Source organism: Pseudopodoces humilis, chromosome 8 (genome assembly GCF_049639895.1).
Source record: "Pseudopodoces humilis isolate 2021_Gansu_Grassland_sample_001 chromosome 8, ASM4963989v1, whole genome shotgun sequence".
Lineage (NCBI taxonomy): Eukaryota > Metazoa > Chordata > Aves > Passeriformes > Paridae > Pseudopodoces > Pseudopodoces humilis.
In genome coordinates, this window is record NC_142207.1 from 19,589,060 (window position 1) to 19,603,794 (window position 14,735).

The window sequence follows — 14,735 nt, forward strand, 5'->3', positions numbered from 1 at the left end:
ATAATTTTTCTTTATTCCTTCACCTTACAATAAGCTGTAAAGTCTTGTACTCTACTGAACCAGTGTTATCTATTATTATTTAACTTTGTCTTCCTTATTCTGGCCTGACTTGTCTTGATGTAGGAGTGGTTAATTGAGCTGTCTGGATAGCAGGTCACAGTATGTGACAAAGAAAATGTGTTTGTGGGTATTTGTATGAAAGGTTATTTATTTCATTAAGAGTGGAAATACAAATACAATTAATGTTTTGCTTTACCACAAAAGTAACTGATTCTCTGCCAACTGTGATAATATACAGAAGTGCTGACATCCAAGGGAGCAATGGTTCAGTTGAGAAGCCTCTGAGACTTGATTACATTAGTTGTCAACACCAAAAATGCCTAGATTTCAAAAATAGGAAGATCTGTGACTTTCATAAAGTTCTGTAACTTTGTTTCATCTTAAATTAAAATTTTTAAAAGACAGTTCTTGCCTTGAAGTTTCAAAACCTGGTTTTGACACCATTTTTTAGCCTGTCTAGCCTTAGGGTCTTGATGACTAGGGAGAGTGAGAATAATAGTGAGAACAGAGAAAATGTTCCGTAATTTTTTCCATGTGCTTTCAGTTGCATCTTTACACCTGATTTTTTTTGTCACTGAATTGATTTGGAATCTTCATTCTTTAGTAGGATTTTGACCAGACTTTATATGTATGGAGCAGCCTCAGCAGCAGGCCCCAAGTGATGGAATATATACCATAAATTTTTTAAACATTGTATGGAGAATGAGTATACTCTGGAAATACAAGCAAAGGGCTAGAAATCACAGTTCTTGACTTCTTCTGGATTTCCTGTTTATTCACTGTTGTTGTAGAAACTTTGGCCTCAAGTTAAACTGAGCACTATGAAGCTCAACAGAACAATGAGATAACTACCATATTCTTTATAATCGTACTTTTACTTTTCTGGATAAAGCATATACAGTTTAGGGGGGAAAAATTCTACATAACATGCAAGAGAAAATGTATCAACTACATAAAACAATGAGGGAGACTAGAGCTGAATCAGAACGTAGAGTAATTATATTTCCAACCTGTGTATGGTTTTAGAACTATTCTTCCACATATCTCTGGAAGAAGTAAACTTGTCCTGAGTAGATGTAAGTGGAACAAGATTATTTTGACCAATGCTTAAAATCACTGAAGAATTCATCAACAATGAAGTTTCACAGAAAATCCACCTCTGTAGTTTTCTTCTAATCTCAGTTACAGATGTGGTACAGATAGTAGGGCAATCTGCTGGGGCAGCAGAAAACCTTGTATTGATGGTGAGGTACTGTCCTGACAGCAGCAGTGTTCTGTCCTGTCTGCTGTTCCCCAGAGAATTTAAGGTTTGTTGTACTGAGCTGATAACATACAACGGCATCAAACTGTACGCTACAAGAGATATATAAGGAAATTGCTAAGGACCATATCTGAAAGAAATGGCCCACATGTTCTGACAACATATAAATCATAATAATCCGAGCCAATTTGTTCTGTAATGCAGCTGCTAGAAGCCTGACTGGATCAGGATGTGACCAGCCTCTCTTCAGCCAGCCAGCTGGTCAGGTCTCCAGCTAATCAGGCTACAGACCTGACTAAAGGAAATGGTGAACATCAAGCAGTAGAAAATTGCACCATTATTTATACAAGAACTTGGCTTTTTCCAAATTTTTAAAGTGTATTTTATTTTTGTCTAGATGAAGCTTCAGATAGTTAGCACTCGCTGTTCTTAGTGTGCCATTCCTATCATTAGTCCTGTGTTCGGACTAAGATGCCCAACCTATGCCCTCCTAGCTGTGGTCAGACAGCAGTCTACTCTCTACTCTGCCACTTTGTTTTCCAGAACCATGTGATCATCCCTTGACCTGTGCCCAGGAACCTCTTTATCATGTCCTCAGGCTATACCATACGTGTTTTGCCTACTGTCTGTAAGTTTGGTCATGTCACATGATTACGAGAATTGCATAGGGTTTGCTTTTATGTCCTATGATCACAGATTGTGCCCATGATACTTCAGGAAAGGTCTGTCTTTCAGTGAACATATTCCTAGTCAACTAGATGAATACACATTTGGTTCAATTTAACTTGAAAATCGGGCATGTTGCTTAAAGCAGCAGTTAGTATTAAGGCTGTGTTAGAAAAATTCCTTAGGCACTACCATTAACTAGTTTAACTAGTACCATAATTCATTCTTCTTGTAGGTAAGGATAAAAGTTAGGATCTCTCTTACTCTCATACTTTCACAGATCTATAGTATGCATAGATACTATATATGTAGGTATGTACAGAGTACAGCAGCATTTTGACCTTCATTTCATCTCAGCTGCTGTGTCTCTGTTCCTTTCCATTCTACAAGAAACCTACTAACCTACTGTGTTAAAACAATAGTTAAACATGGCAGCAATGATACTTACAAGCAAAGTTTTATTTGTTGCTGTAGACATGATGCTGTGTTTGCCAGTGTGTGCCCTCCTAATGTGGGAAGTGACCACTAAAGTGTCTGCAGTGTATGCAATAGAAGTGTAACAGCACTGAACTTAGGTTCTCCAATCCCAGTCTAGCAACGTAAACTTTTAAGTATCTGCAAATATTTTTGGTGTCTACTTCATGCTAAAAAGACTAAAGAAATCCTTAATCTAATTGAGAATCAGTATCAGAATTCCTCAGTTCAGTATGGTACAGACTTTTCATTTCAAATCATCTGGGCCAGAAGGATGCGTATTTTAGCTCCTGAAGCAAATATTCGTAATTAGATTATTCCCAGGTGGGCTTCACTATTACTAAGCTTTTATGCTGATTAGATTCTGTTTGGTATATCTGATTTTGGAAATAGTATTTCTTGGGGTTTTTATTAATAGAAAGTAAAGTAATTGTCTTTTCAGAAGAAGCAGTAGTTGAAGTCTATCTGTATTGATAGTTGTGCTCTATAGACAGTATTTTTATAAATTGATTCTTGTGTAAAATGTGTAGTATATGAGAGAATTGGATTCTTAGCTCTTTCTGTTGCATAAGATTAGCTTAAATGACTTCAATGACTCTCAATAACTCAAAAGAACAGAGTTTTGATAGTCAGTGACCAGATTCAAATTAGTACCCAATAAAAAAAGTACATGTATTCATTAGTAGTTGAGCTAAAAGCTCAGTCTTACGGTAGCAGAAGATGAAAATGCATTATGGAGATAAGCAGTCAAATTCCTTTGGCCAGATAAAATGTACTGAAAGAAAAGACAGAGAAGAATCTGTGTATGTCAAAGACATTGTCTGGCCATGTACCTCTTCTGGAGTATGAGTGCATAGCTGTGATTAGAAGTAATGTCAATGAAATATGAATGGATTGTAACATTCCTGAACATATTATACTGTATCTATATGGTGTTTGAAGTAACCCCTCTTTATCTGAACCAGAAGCATGAAAGAAATTAATAAAATATATGAGGATAAGGAAAGAGCTTGTACTTGTCCTCTATATAATAGTACTGTCCCTGGTACGACATGTTCAATAAGGTGACATTGTCATTAGACTTCTGCTCAGTAAGTCATTTGCACTTCACAAACTGAATGTTGTGTCAAAGCTTAACATATTTCTTACCTGGCATGCTCTTACTTTGGAAGGAGTGATCTACTGCAGGCATAATCAAACCAAGGTTATAAATACAGTGCTGATATTGCTAATATTTGCTTGGTACTGCTTACAGAACCCAATACCTAAGAATAAATGAAGCACAAACCATAGGTAATATCAGGATATCCAAACAGAGTGTGTACTTTTTCCTAATTAGTACATAAAGTCAACACAAAGCTGGACAAATCATTAATTCAGCCAAATCACATAGTGAGTAACTACCAGGGATGCAAATGAGAAGCCAGGAATGCTGAATAGTCCTTTTTGAGATCTGGAGACCCCTTCCAAAGTCCAACTTGAAAAAAAAACCCACTTTCTTCTTTATGTGTGATGTAAATGCTTTCAAAACTTCTGCTTGGCATTGCATAATAGAAGAGATGCAGTTTTTTGACAATATGGTCTTTCTCACCTAGCTGAAATGAGGAATCGGCAAAGAACATTTTTGCAGAGATGGGAGATCTAAACAGCTTCAAGACAAAGGGAGGTTTGCTAAGCCTTGACTCTGAGCTTAGCCAGTGAGTGCATAGATTTTGTGCTGCTACTTCTTTTTCCCTTGAAAACTCTAAGACCATTTCCCAAACTTTAATGTTTAATAACTTCTCAAAGCATTAAAGAGAATGCATAAACTTCATTCTTAACTTTATTGAACAGAGGGAAAAAGAGAAACATTAGGTCTGACAGACTCCTCCACTGACACAATGAATCCCAGAGACCTTAGTCTCTGATCCAGGTGCATAGGTAGGAGCCTTAATTGTTCAGATGAGCTGTCCTAGTGAAGTGCATGTGAGTAAAATTAAACATGTAGGTGTTTAAAAGATTAATCCTAACTTTAATCATTAACTTCTTTCCTGTCCCTAAAAAACAACAACAAAACCCAAACAAACAAATAACAAAACAAAAAAAAATAACCCACCAAAAACTAAATCCCAAAAACCTAAGATAATTTTGAGAGGGTTTTATATGAGTTAGTTGGTCCATTTTATGGACTTTGATTGAATGTAGGTAGCATTTAGTCTACAGGGGTGTCATTTGTATTGTCTGAAGTTTTGACCATATAATTGGTGTGAAGCTAGACTTCTGAAGAGCACAGTGCAATCTTTCAAACTTTAACTAGTTTAACCTTTCAAGGAACCCTTTGCAGTTCAAGCTGCCTATGTTATTATCTATAAACATTCATTTTTCAAATATTTAATGCTTTTCACGAAGAGGATTAACATTTAATTATTTTTGATGTGTTAAGGTATAAATTACCTTGTAAATGAAAATCAAATGCAGAGATAGGTACCAAATTTTACTGACTATGAACACCATGCTAACCCTGGGTGAAATATTTCTCATTATGTGGACTGATTTTCAAACCACATTTATTCTGTTTGTTAGTTTTAATGGCATAGACATGTTAAAGATTGGTAGTTATTTTTCCTGAGCATGAGCCACACAAGATGAGTAATTCAGAAACTTTTATTGAAGTATCCTTTTGTGTTTCAGCTTAAAAAGACAATCCTAGTAATATTTTTTCCATGGATTCAATCTAATGCTACAAGTAATTACATAGGAATTCATTTGACACATGAAATAAGCACTGGTAAGAATCCATTCCTAGAAGCAAGTAACTACAGAACAAAGGCACAATAAGTAAAGCATTTCTTTTTTTTAAGTGGACACTGAACACTTTGGGTTTGTTTTTTTTTTTTTCATTTGTGAAATCATTAAAGATTTGTGATTAATTAAAAGGTTTGTTTATTTGCTTGGCTTGCCAGATCAGAAACGTTTAGTTTTAGTTTTGCATGAGAAACTAAGGGAGACTTCAGGGATATTAATTATGAACCATAGAAACCTAATGCCAGCATTGAGTGTAGTGAACCTGGAGCTGCTATAGAATCATTCTAAATTTTATTTCATTTTTGGAGTTGTTACAAAATGCAACAAAATTTTAATAATTTTAAACAGTCTGATTCAAAGTCCTTTCTTCTCTCAACTCCCCTCTTTTATCATGTGTTGTCAGTTCTTCAGTGCAAGGCTTTCAAGCTTTAGACTTGCTAATCTGAAACCTAGCCAAAAACAACCTTTCCAGGCTATTTTAGCCAAAATAGGCCCAAAAGGATAACTTCTAAAATACAAAAATACCAAAATTGCAACTGGAAGAAAAATTATTTCACCATCTACTTGTTCATTAAAGTCCTCATTTTAACTTTGGAGAGATACATGTATTTACAGAATGTACCTTGCATGTGCATAGATATTCAAGGTTTCCCAAACAGTTGTGGTTCTCATTAACATACAGAGTATAATAGCCTAAAACAGTTAACAAAATAGCGGACATACTTTGTGTTCTGGGACATGATTTAAACTCAAATAATGTACAATGTTAGATCTGGAAGTGACATGCTGGTTTTGCAGTATTGTTTCAATACCAGTGCCAGCAGCTTAAAAGATAAATACTTCTTTAAATTAATTAGAATGTTTGAACAAGGAGTGCTGTGTTTGAGTTCTGGCCCCCAGATTATTTCAGGGGGTTTGGTATTTTTCTTGTTCAGAGTAAAGTAAAAGCAGAAGTTCCTTTCAGTGTTACAGTGGACACTGGATTTTCTGTACTTTTTTAGGGAAATATTATCAGCATTTGGGTTTCTTTACCAGCAATTTGGTGTTCTTGGTTTTCGTTTTTCCCATCGTGCCTCCTTACTAGTTATGTAATACACAATTTAGCAAAACTCTGAAGACTGTTTCGAGTTACTGCCTTTCTGTAAAGCTAACAGCTAAACACTGGAGTTGATGCAAACAAGTCATTTAGCATCTGAAAGAAGTGTTAACACTTTATTTACATTTAAATTAAAATAGACACTTATTTATGTGTTCTGGTTCTGAAAGGTGTGTGGTACATCTGCAGAGGCCTATTGTTTATTCATGCTGTAAATCCTTTGAAATGTGTTAAAATGCTTCCCACTCATTATAAAAATCCTGCCACCCATGGATTAGGGCTTTGATGTCACCAATCCAGCTTCAAAGGGTTCTTTCAATGCTATTAATCACAGTTTAGCCTCTGAAGATATAGCCAGAGAAAACATTTGGACATCTTGTGCTAGACTTGCTAAAACTTTGAAATATACAGAGTGTCTTGCATATGCAAGTCCGATATCAGTTCCTCTCTCTTCTCCTAGGCTTTATTTTGAAAAGTTACTTTGTGATGACTTTGGCTCTCGACAAGTACAGAAGAAAAAGTTTAGGACACATCATACCTTACATTTTTAAAAAGGCACTAGTCTTTTGCTTGACACCACAATATATTTTTGCCTGGGAAATTGAGTCAGTCTTGAAAAATTCTGAGTTACAATAAGATAGAGAATTAAATGTCAAATGGTCAAAAAATGGTGCTGTCTTATTATTTTCTCATCTCTTTCATTAGTTTGTAAGTTTAAGATGCTGTATTAACGCTTGAGGATCCATGTGATTTCACAGAAACAAGATTGATTCTGGAGTCTTTTTGCACTTTCAAATCTCTCAGTGAGTCACAGAGAAATTGATTACTAGTGATTGAGCTGTATGCCTTTGTGCTGTCGTTGTTTTCGTCACCTCAGTAGCTAAGGTCAGTGACATACCACCTTATCACTGACTTTTTCCTCCCCTCTAAATCAACACTGCACTCTGTCATGCCTGTGCTGAATGCTTTGCAGGCACAATTGGTAATGAGAGGGGTGTGGAAGAAGTGTGGTGGTGTCTGCTATTTTTAGTACTATTGTACAAACTGATCTTACACAGTACAAATTTTCCCTTTTAAGCTTCTTAAATAGTTTTTGAAGTCTGATTTTCTTTCTTTTTGAACAGGTAATTTAGCACAAGCAAGAGCGAGAGTGACAGCAGCATCTCGGTCTTTGCCTCCGCAGCTCAGTGCTGGGCGTATCAAGGTTAGTAGTGTTCCCTTTGAGGACAGGCAGTTGTTTATAAAATAGCACAGTGAGACTGTGTACACAATACGTAGCTGATGTTGGTGTAGAGTGAGTCTTACCGAAGAGTAGTCTTACCAAATAAGAGTCTGCCTTTACTATCAGTAATGTGCACCTTGTCCTGGAGCATGGTTTCCAGTATTAGTGATGAACCTATTGTAGAATTCAGTGAAGAATCAATTTACTACTGATTAATCTTTAAACCTTTGGAGAGAAATCTGTTACATCATATCAACAGTCCTCTTTATTTCAAAGGGGTCAAGGTTTTCCTCTGACAATTTTGACCTAGAAAGAGGTCTTACTAGGTAAAATTTGAATAGTGTATTTTAACAGTATGCAAGGCAAAATACATTTTTTTTTAAAAAAATCTATTTCTTTTTTATTCAACTTGGAAGTGAAAAACCAGTAGATGTTTGTGACTGGTAGACAACTGGAAAAGAATGACTGAGCAAAAACACTATTCTGTATCAAGAACTGTAGAATTTAAATGCTGCTGAATTTTTCCACAAAAGTATGTGACCTAACTGCAAAAAGATGGGATAATTTTATGGCAATTAGTAGGATTACAACTGAGTACACTTAAATTGTGAAGAAACTTGTTATCCCTTGAAGCTGATGGTATGTACATCCCCCTCCCTGCTTCCTAAGTGGTACTTGTTAGAGTTAGCTTAGTTACGGTTTGGGAGTTTGGGTTTTCTTCAAAACAAACAGTAATAAATTTTTAAAGCAAGTGTGATAACAGCAACTGTTCAGAACCTACAGAATTTCATGGTTTGGGTTTTCTATTTCTTGTTATCTTCTGGTATTTGGAGTTCATGCTCAAACATCACTGTGGTGATTTACGTCATCCAGATGTCTGTATCCTTCACTGTACCTGCAAATACAGATGTGGATTTCAGACTATTATTTCCTGTCTGATGTAAATACTTTCAGTGCTGAAGGGTGGCCTTTCCAGTTTTCTTGTGTTACATACACATTGTCTTCCACATCCAGCTATATTCAGCACAAGCTTTCTAAGCATGCATTTTATTGATACAGCAGGATTGTAATAGAGCAGCTCATGTCTAGAGCTTTACCAAGCACAATCGGTTAATAAGTACTGTTTAAGTGGGCTTTACTCACCCTTCAAACTTTATAAAGGGAGCTAAAAGAAAAGATATGCAACGCTATTTAGAAAATGTTAATTTAAATAATTTTTAGATAAAAAACTTTATTAGAATTTTGTAAAGCACCTAATTAAAATAACTTCAGGAAACATATTTTAAATTATTATCTTAAAATTTGTTTTAAAAAATCCAAATGTAATAATTTTGTTTGGAAGTTTGGAAATTTTTTATCATTAATTATTTTAAGAGGGATTTTTGCTTAACATATTTTTTGGTTTTACAGTATTTCATAGCATGCCAGCAGCAGGTGTGGTCAATATGTGGAAAGTTATAATTTCAAGTGTCTTCATAAGGTGACATGATGTCATAAATCGTTCTTTTAATTGTTTCAAAACTATTAAAAGGAGTCTTTTTAGTGATGAAACAGTTTGACTTTTGTAGGTCAAGCTGTTTTCCATTACAGTTGTAATTATATAAATTCATATTGTAGGTCACTATAGCTGTCATGTAAAAATGTGACTTAGTAGTTGAAATATCTTCATTTTTGTTTAAAAAGAGTAGCTAGTGATTTAAAATACAAGGTATCATGACATTCTTTTAATGTTCTGTCATTTTCTAGCAATGTTGTGAGTTGTGAGAAAGCCTATTGTCTGTTGTACATGACGTTGTTGCCCTACCATAAAATTGTGTGGCTTCATAGACAAGCAATGTTATACAGTAAGGAGAGACAAAACTTCTTAAAAGCTCATACAAGAAAACCCCCTCAGCTTCAGGGTCTATTGTCAAAAAGATTCTGAAATTGATTCTAGTTCTTACATATTGCACAGATCTGAATTTACGACTTCATTCATAGGAAAAGAAATCCAACAATACTGCTTTCAGCCTAATTTTCTGAGAAAAAGTGTTTTACATCTCCTCTGTGAGTGTTTCTGACCATCTGTCTTTCTGTGTGTTCATTCCCTTTGCTGCCCTAAAAAAGCCTCAAACCAAAATAAAACTATTTTGAACACAGCAGCCTCTTGTAAACCATATTTGATAGAGCAGCAGTCCCAAGATGGTAACATTCTACAGTTTTGGTGAAAATAAGCAGCAGTGAAAAAGAGATGATACTGCCCTTTACTGACCAGTAGATACATGAGATATGAGTATGAGAGATTGTGAGTGGTCAGTCTCCAACAACAATATCACTGAGTCTCTGCTTTTCAAGACAGAGAAGAATCCTATTTAGAACCTCAAATTCATTGGCATTTGGGCTCAGATCAGTCCTCAAACTATTTGCTTTTGTTCTTGATTTGATCTTATTTATAATTAAATTGTGTGTCTTTTAAAATTAAATATTACCAGTTATGCTGAACTTACTGTCAGCACTCACTGTTATGGCTTTTGTCTTCTACCTGACATTTACTAGAGATTTAGATAACAATCCTCAGAAACTAGATGTCTTGTCAAGATTATCTTGAAGCTTTCCCACATCCTTCCCCATGGACATGCCTGCTATTTGATTAGGGCATTGATATTTACTTTGTCACATAACCTCTTAAGATGTTTGATGTTACCTGTACTGATAATGCATTTTTCCTGGAATATTTTACAGAGTGTTCTTTTAACAAACTGCATCTCTCTTTTTTAATTCCTTTTCTATTCTTCTTCTCCTGTGTTAGTTTGAGATGTATACCAATGCATGTGTGCCACTCTGGGCCAGAACACCACAGATTACAAAAACATATTGAATTTTTTATGGTTACCCTTATTGAACTCTGTCTTCATTTGCGCCATCTGTGTTCTGAATCTTGACCTCACTAGATTTGAGTTCTTCCCCAACACAAAATCAATTTTTTTGATCTATTATTACTTAGTGCTTCATTTCCTTTATATTTTGCATGCAGTCTCCTAAATACCTCCTGAAGGTAAGAGTCTCAGTTACTTTATTGAGAACTGTAATCTTTCAGCAAGTATTTTAGTGTCCAGAAGAGTGTTCTTAAGTCAATGAGTGTTGGAAATCATTCTGTGGAGCAAAGTCCGGGAAGTGTAGCACAGGTGCTGACAACAGCATTATCTGCTTTATACAAGTGCCACCTGGCCAAAGCAGATGGTAAACTACCACAAAGCAAGTGAATGCTAAAATTCTGTTAATGCTCTGTGCAAACAGGATGCTGGTTAATTTTCTTTAATTTTGTTGAGCTGTAATGCAGCAACGCAATCTGCTTGTTATGGGTAACCACAGTTATACTCATTCATAAATTCTGGTTTCATTTTGATAAGAACAGCTGTACTAACAATATAACTAAAATCTACAAGGAGCAGTATGTTCACTGTCCATGTATACCCTCTAAAAATAACTCTCTACAATGCTGAAAAAGTGGTATGCTATGGTGGTTCATCAGAATAAGATTGCTGAGATTCTTGGCAATACAAAGTAAGTAATAGTAACTATATTAGGAAAAGGGAACGTGTTCTGAGACTACTGACTTTGTTTGCCACTCATTATCCTACAGTATTTTTTCCATACATGAGCAAAATGAAGCAGTTCAGTTTATTTTCTGGCTATTACAAATATGGTAACTCTTCTTATAGTTACAAGTCCTGTTGGAGTTCAGTATAGCGGCAATAAGAGGAATACTTTCTAGAAATCAGTTCCTAAGGTATTGCAACTTGACAGCTATTTCACTGGCTGAGTATTATACTATCATAAATCTAGAGTGCTTTTACACTATGAAAAAAATTCAAAATGCCTAGAGACCTCTTTGAAATCAATATGTGTCCTGCATCTGTTAGAAGCTGGCCTTGCTATCTCTGGCAAAGTACTCTGAAGTACTCACACCTGAAGGAATGACTATAGCAAAAACTGAACCCATGGTTCAGAACCCATGCCTTTCATAGGCAAGGTGGGGTGGGTCTGCAGTGTTTCTGGAACAGTCCTAACAGAGTTTTGTCTTCCAGGTTGACACAATGGAGGTCATGCGGCATCCTGAGGAAACAACTAACATGAAGCGGCAAACTATGGCTTCCTATTTTAGGGTACAAAAATTAAAATGAAAACAAGCATTTTAATAATAAGAACAATAGATATATCTAAAATATTTGTGGGATAGTAGGATCAAAGAGAAATATAAGAGAATTTTTTTTATTCTGTTACAAGTCCTTTGTAGATTCATAAACTTTTTTTTGCTTTTTTCTCTTTTCCTCATACTTTCATTTTTCTAATTTCATTGAATACGCTGATAACAGAATCTAGAGCCTAGACTATTTTCTGTCTAAAATGCTAGAGGTCTAGAACAGGTCTCATTATAAACAGAACACTAATTTTTTTACAATAAAATAGATCACTAAAGTCTTCATATTTTTTCACAAGGTGAGGCATACATGCCTTTAAAGATTAAGATTTTTTTTATTTATGCTAATAAGTAATAATAATCCATCTTTTGGAAATAATGTTGTAAATAGTACAGATTGCCATTTTATCAGTAGTAATCTGAAGTGTCTGAAGTAATGCATATTCTGCATGTGTGTTTAAATCAAACAGACAGGGAATAGGCATTGAGGATTTTGGAACTGGAAGCTTAGGAGTCAAGAAAGTGCTGGTCCAAGACTCCTGGTTACTGGTTGTTTTTTTTTTCTTGCAGTCATTTCAAAGTGGAAAAGTTATCAGTAGTTGTCTCTTAGGCTGCACTTGTACCATGCAGAATGAGAAAGTTCACAGAGTTGTGCTAGCCAATGTGAGTCAAAACTTCAAGCTGTGTGGGAACACCTGTTCAATTTGTTTTGTAGAATAGTGTAAGGAGGGGTATAGAGGAAGCTGCTGTATACTGCAATGTTGCCCTAGTGTGGAGAGTGCAAGGACAGGCATTCAGACTTGTCATACAGGTGTACACTTAGAGTGCTCTTGCACAGAACCACACAAATACTAGTTCTGTTGGAATTGTAAAAAGAAAAAAGGTACAATGGGGGAGTGAGTGTGGAAGTAGACTGTAATACATGTGCAACCTGCAGCAAGGTGATGACAATCAGCTTGGAATTGGATGTGATTTTGAGACACATATGGGTATATGAGATTGAATGTAGTTGACAACATATCCTTATCATAGAACAGCTTAATAAGGTGAGTATAGAGCAGGAATATCAGTATTTAGAGGAGCCAGTGGAAAAAAGATATATATGATCTGATCAAATATTTTTCATTTTAGTTTAAAATGAAATGGAAGAAGTAGTTCCGTGTGTCTAGCCTGGATAGGAAAAGTAGTAATGGATCTACATTTCAGTGGCAAGATTTATGTTAGATGCTAAGAACTTTATGAATAGTCATGATAATATAGCAGATTTCTAGGGAGACCGTGCAGTTTATATTCTCAGTGATTCTGAAAAATTAATGTAACAGAGATGTACCTGAAATGTTAAAGATACATCTAGTATTCTCTGTGGACAGAGCAAATGACTTCTTGCAACCTTTTCACCATGATTTGCCATGAATTTCAGTGTTTGTTTCATGCTAAAGCTTGTGTTTCTGTTGGGGATGTTTGATCAGTCAAATGTGTCTACAGTAGAATTATAGTTATGACAATTTTAATTTTTTTTTTTAATGGGCATTCTTCAACTATGGAAATGTGATATAAGGAGAAAAGGAGTAATAAGTAAGAAATCAGATTCAGAATATTTAAATTTTTTTTAACAACTGAAAAATTTTAATAGGTTCCATGTTTCAGCTGAAATCTTAAAAATTACTAAAAAGCAGTGGAGGTTAACATTACAGATTAAAATATAATCAAGCATTACAAACTGTTTACAAATATGAATCTCCTGCATAAGTAGTTCCATTGCAGTTTTTTGTCAAGTATGTGCATCTTCTTTATTTTCGTTACTAGTATTCCCTCATGGATCTTTTATCCAAAATGGTTGTTGGACAGCCTCACTTTATCCGCTGCATTAAACCTAACGATGATCGAGAAGCACTGATGTTTTCTCATGAGAGAGTTCTGCTGCAGCTACGATACACTGGAATTCTGGAAACTGTCAAAATACGTCAAAAAGGGTATTCTCATCGCATCCTCTTTGAAGAGTTTGTAAAAAGGTAGGACTTGTATAATAGTGCTGTTTTTCTAATACTGTATTCAGTAAGAGATATTCTGTGTTTAAGTACAGAAAGTTCCACAAATGTTGTTCATAGGTGTGTGGTCTGAATCTCTAATGAGGACAGAGACTTTCAGAGATAAAGACTACAAGAGGTGTCTGATCTCTAATGGAAAACAGTCAGTGTGAAACCTGCAGTGAACTCAAGTAGCAAACCTGTTCCATCTGTAGAGGCAACAAGTAGAAATTATACATCCTGCTCATACAATTCAAGGATTTTGGAAAGTCGGTGACCTTCAGCCATCATATGAAGAATGTGCACATATTTAAGAATGAATTTATAGAAAAGCTTCAGATTTAGCTTTGCAGAGTCATTTATCTTAGAGATATCATGAATTATAATTAAATCTCTGTTCACCGTAACACTTCTCATTGGCTGCTATTACTGGCTTTAATATATATTCTCAATCTCAAAAAGTTATAAATTTTAGTCAGGAAATGCTATTGTCTTTATGATGGCAGTATGGCTACATGATAATTATGTTTTCCTCTGTGTTTTAAATGTGGGTTTGTGTAGTATTTACTGTTTTTCAGTGTGTAGGATTGGCAATTCAACAATGAGCAGCAGCACAACCATTAACCATTTAGGCAGTAGTAGGAACAAGTAGTGAATGGCTAAATCAACCATGGTCTGATATTTCTTGAACTGAAGGTTGTTTATCCAGACAATATAGAATTAGTGAATCTACTGAAAGCAAGTCATTAGTCTCACTTCAATGCCTGGTAAAGTTATGGAGAAGATTATTCTGGGAGGTATTGAAAAACACCTGAAAGACAACGCAGTCACTGGTCACAGCCAGCAGAGCTTCATGACAGGAAGGTCTTGCTTATCAAACCTGATTTCCTTTTGACACAGTAGCCTACCTAGCTGATCAAGGGAAGCCAGTTGATGTAATCTTCATGGATTTCAGTGAAGCTGTT

General features: G+C 35.4%; 1 protein-coding gene across 1 annotated transcript in view; it reads left to right on the top strand.

Moving 5' to 3' along the window:
* Positions 1-14,735, top strand: part of MYO3B (myosin IIIB) — a 199,164-nt gene that overhangs the window by 113,116 nt on the left and 71,313 nt on the right. The window contains exons 25-28 of the mRNA XM_088058818.1: positions 7,466-7,545; positions 10,577-10,597; positions 11,631-11,708; positions 13,550-13,755. Coding sequence (XP_087914944.1) covers positions 7,466-7,545; positions 10,577-10,597; positions 11,631-11,708; positions 13,550-13,755 — 385 coding nt within the window. The remainder of the gene's footprint in view (positions 1-7,465; positions 7,546-10,576; positions 10,598-11,630; positions 11,709-13,549; positions 13,756-14,735) is intronic.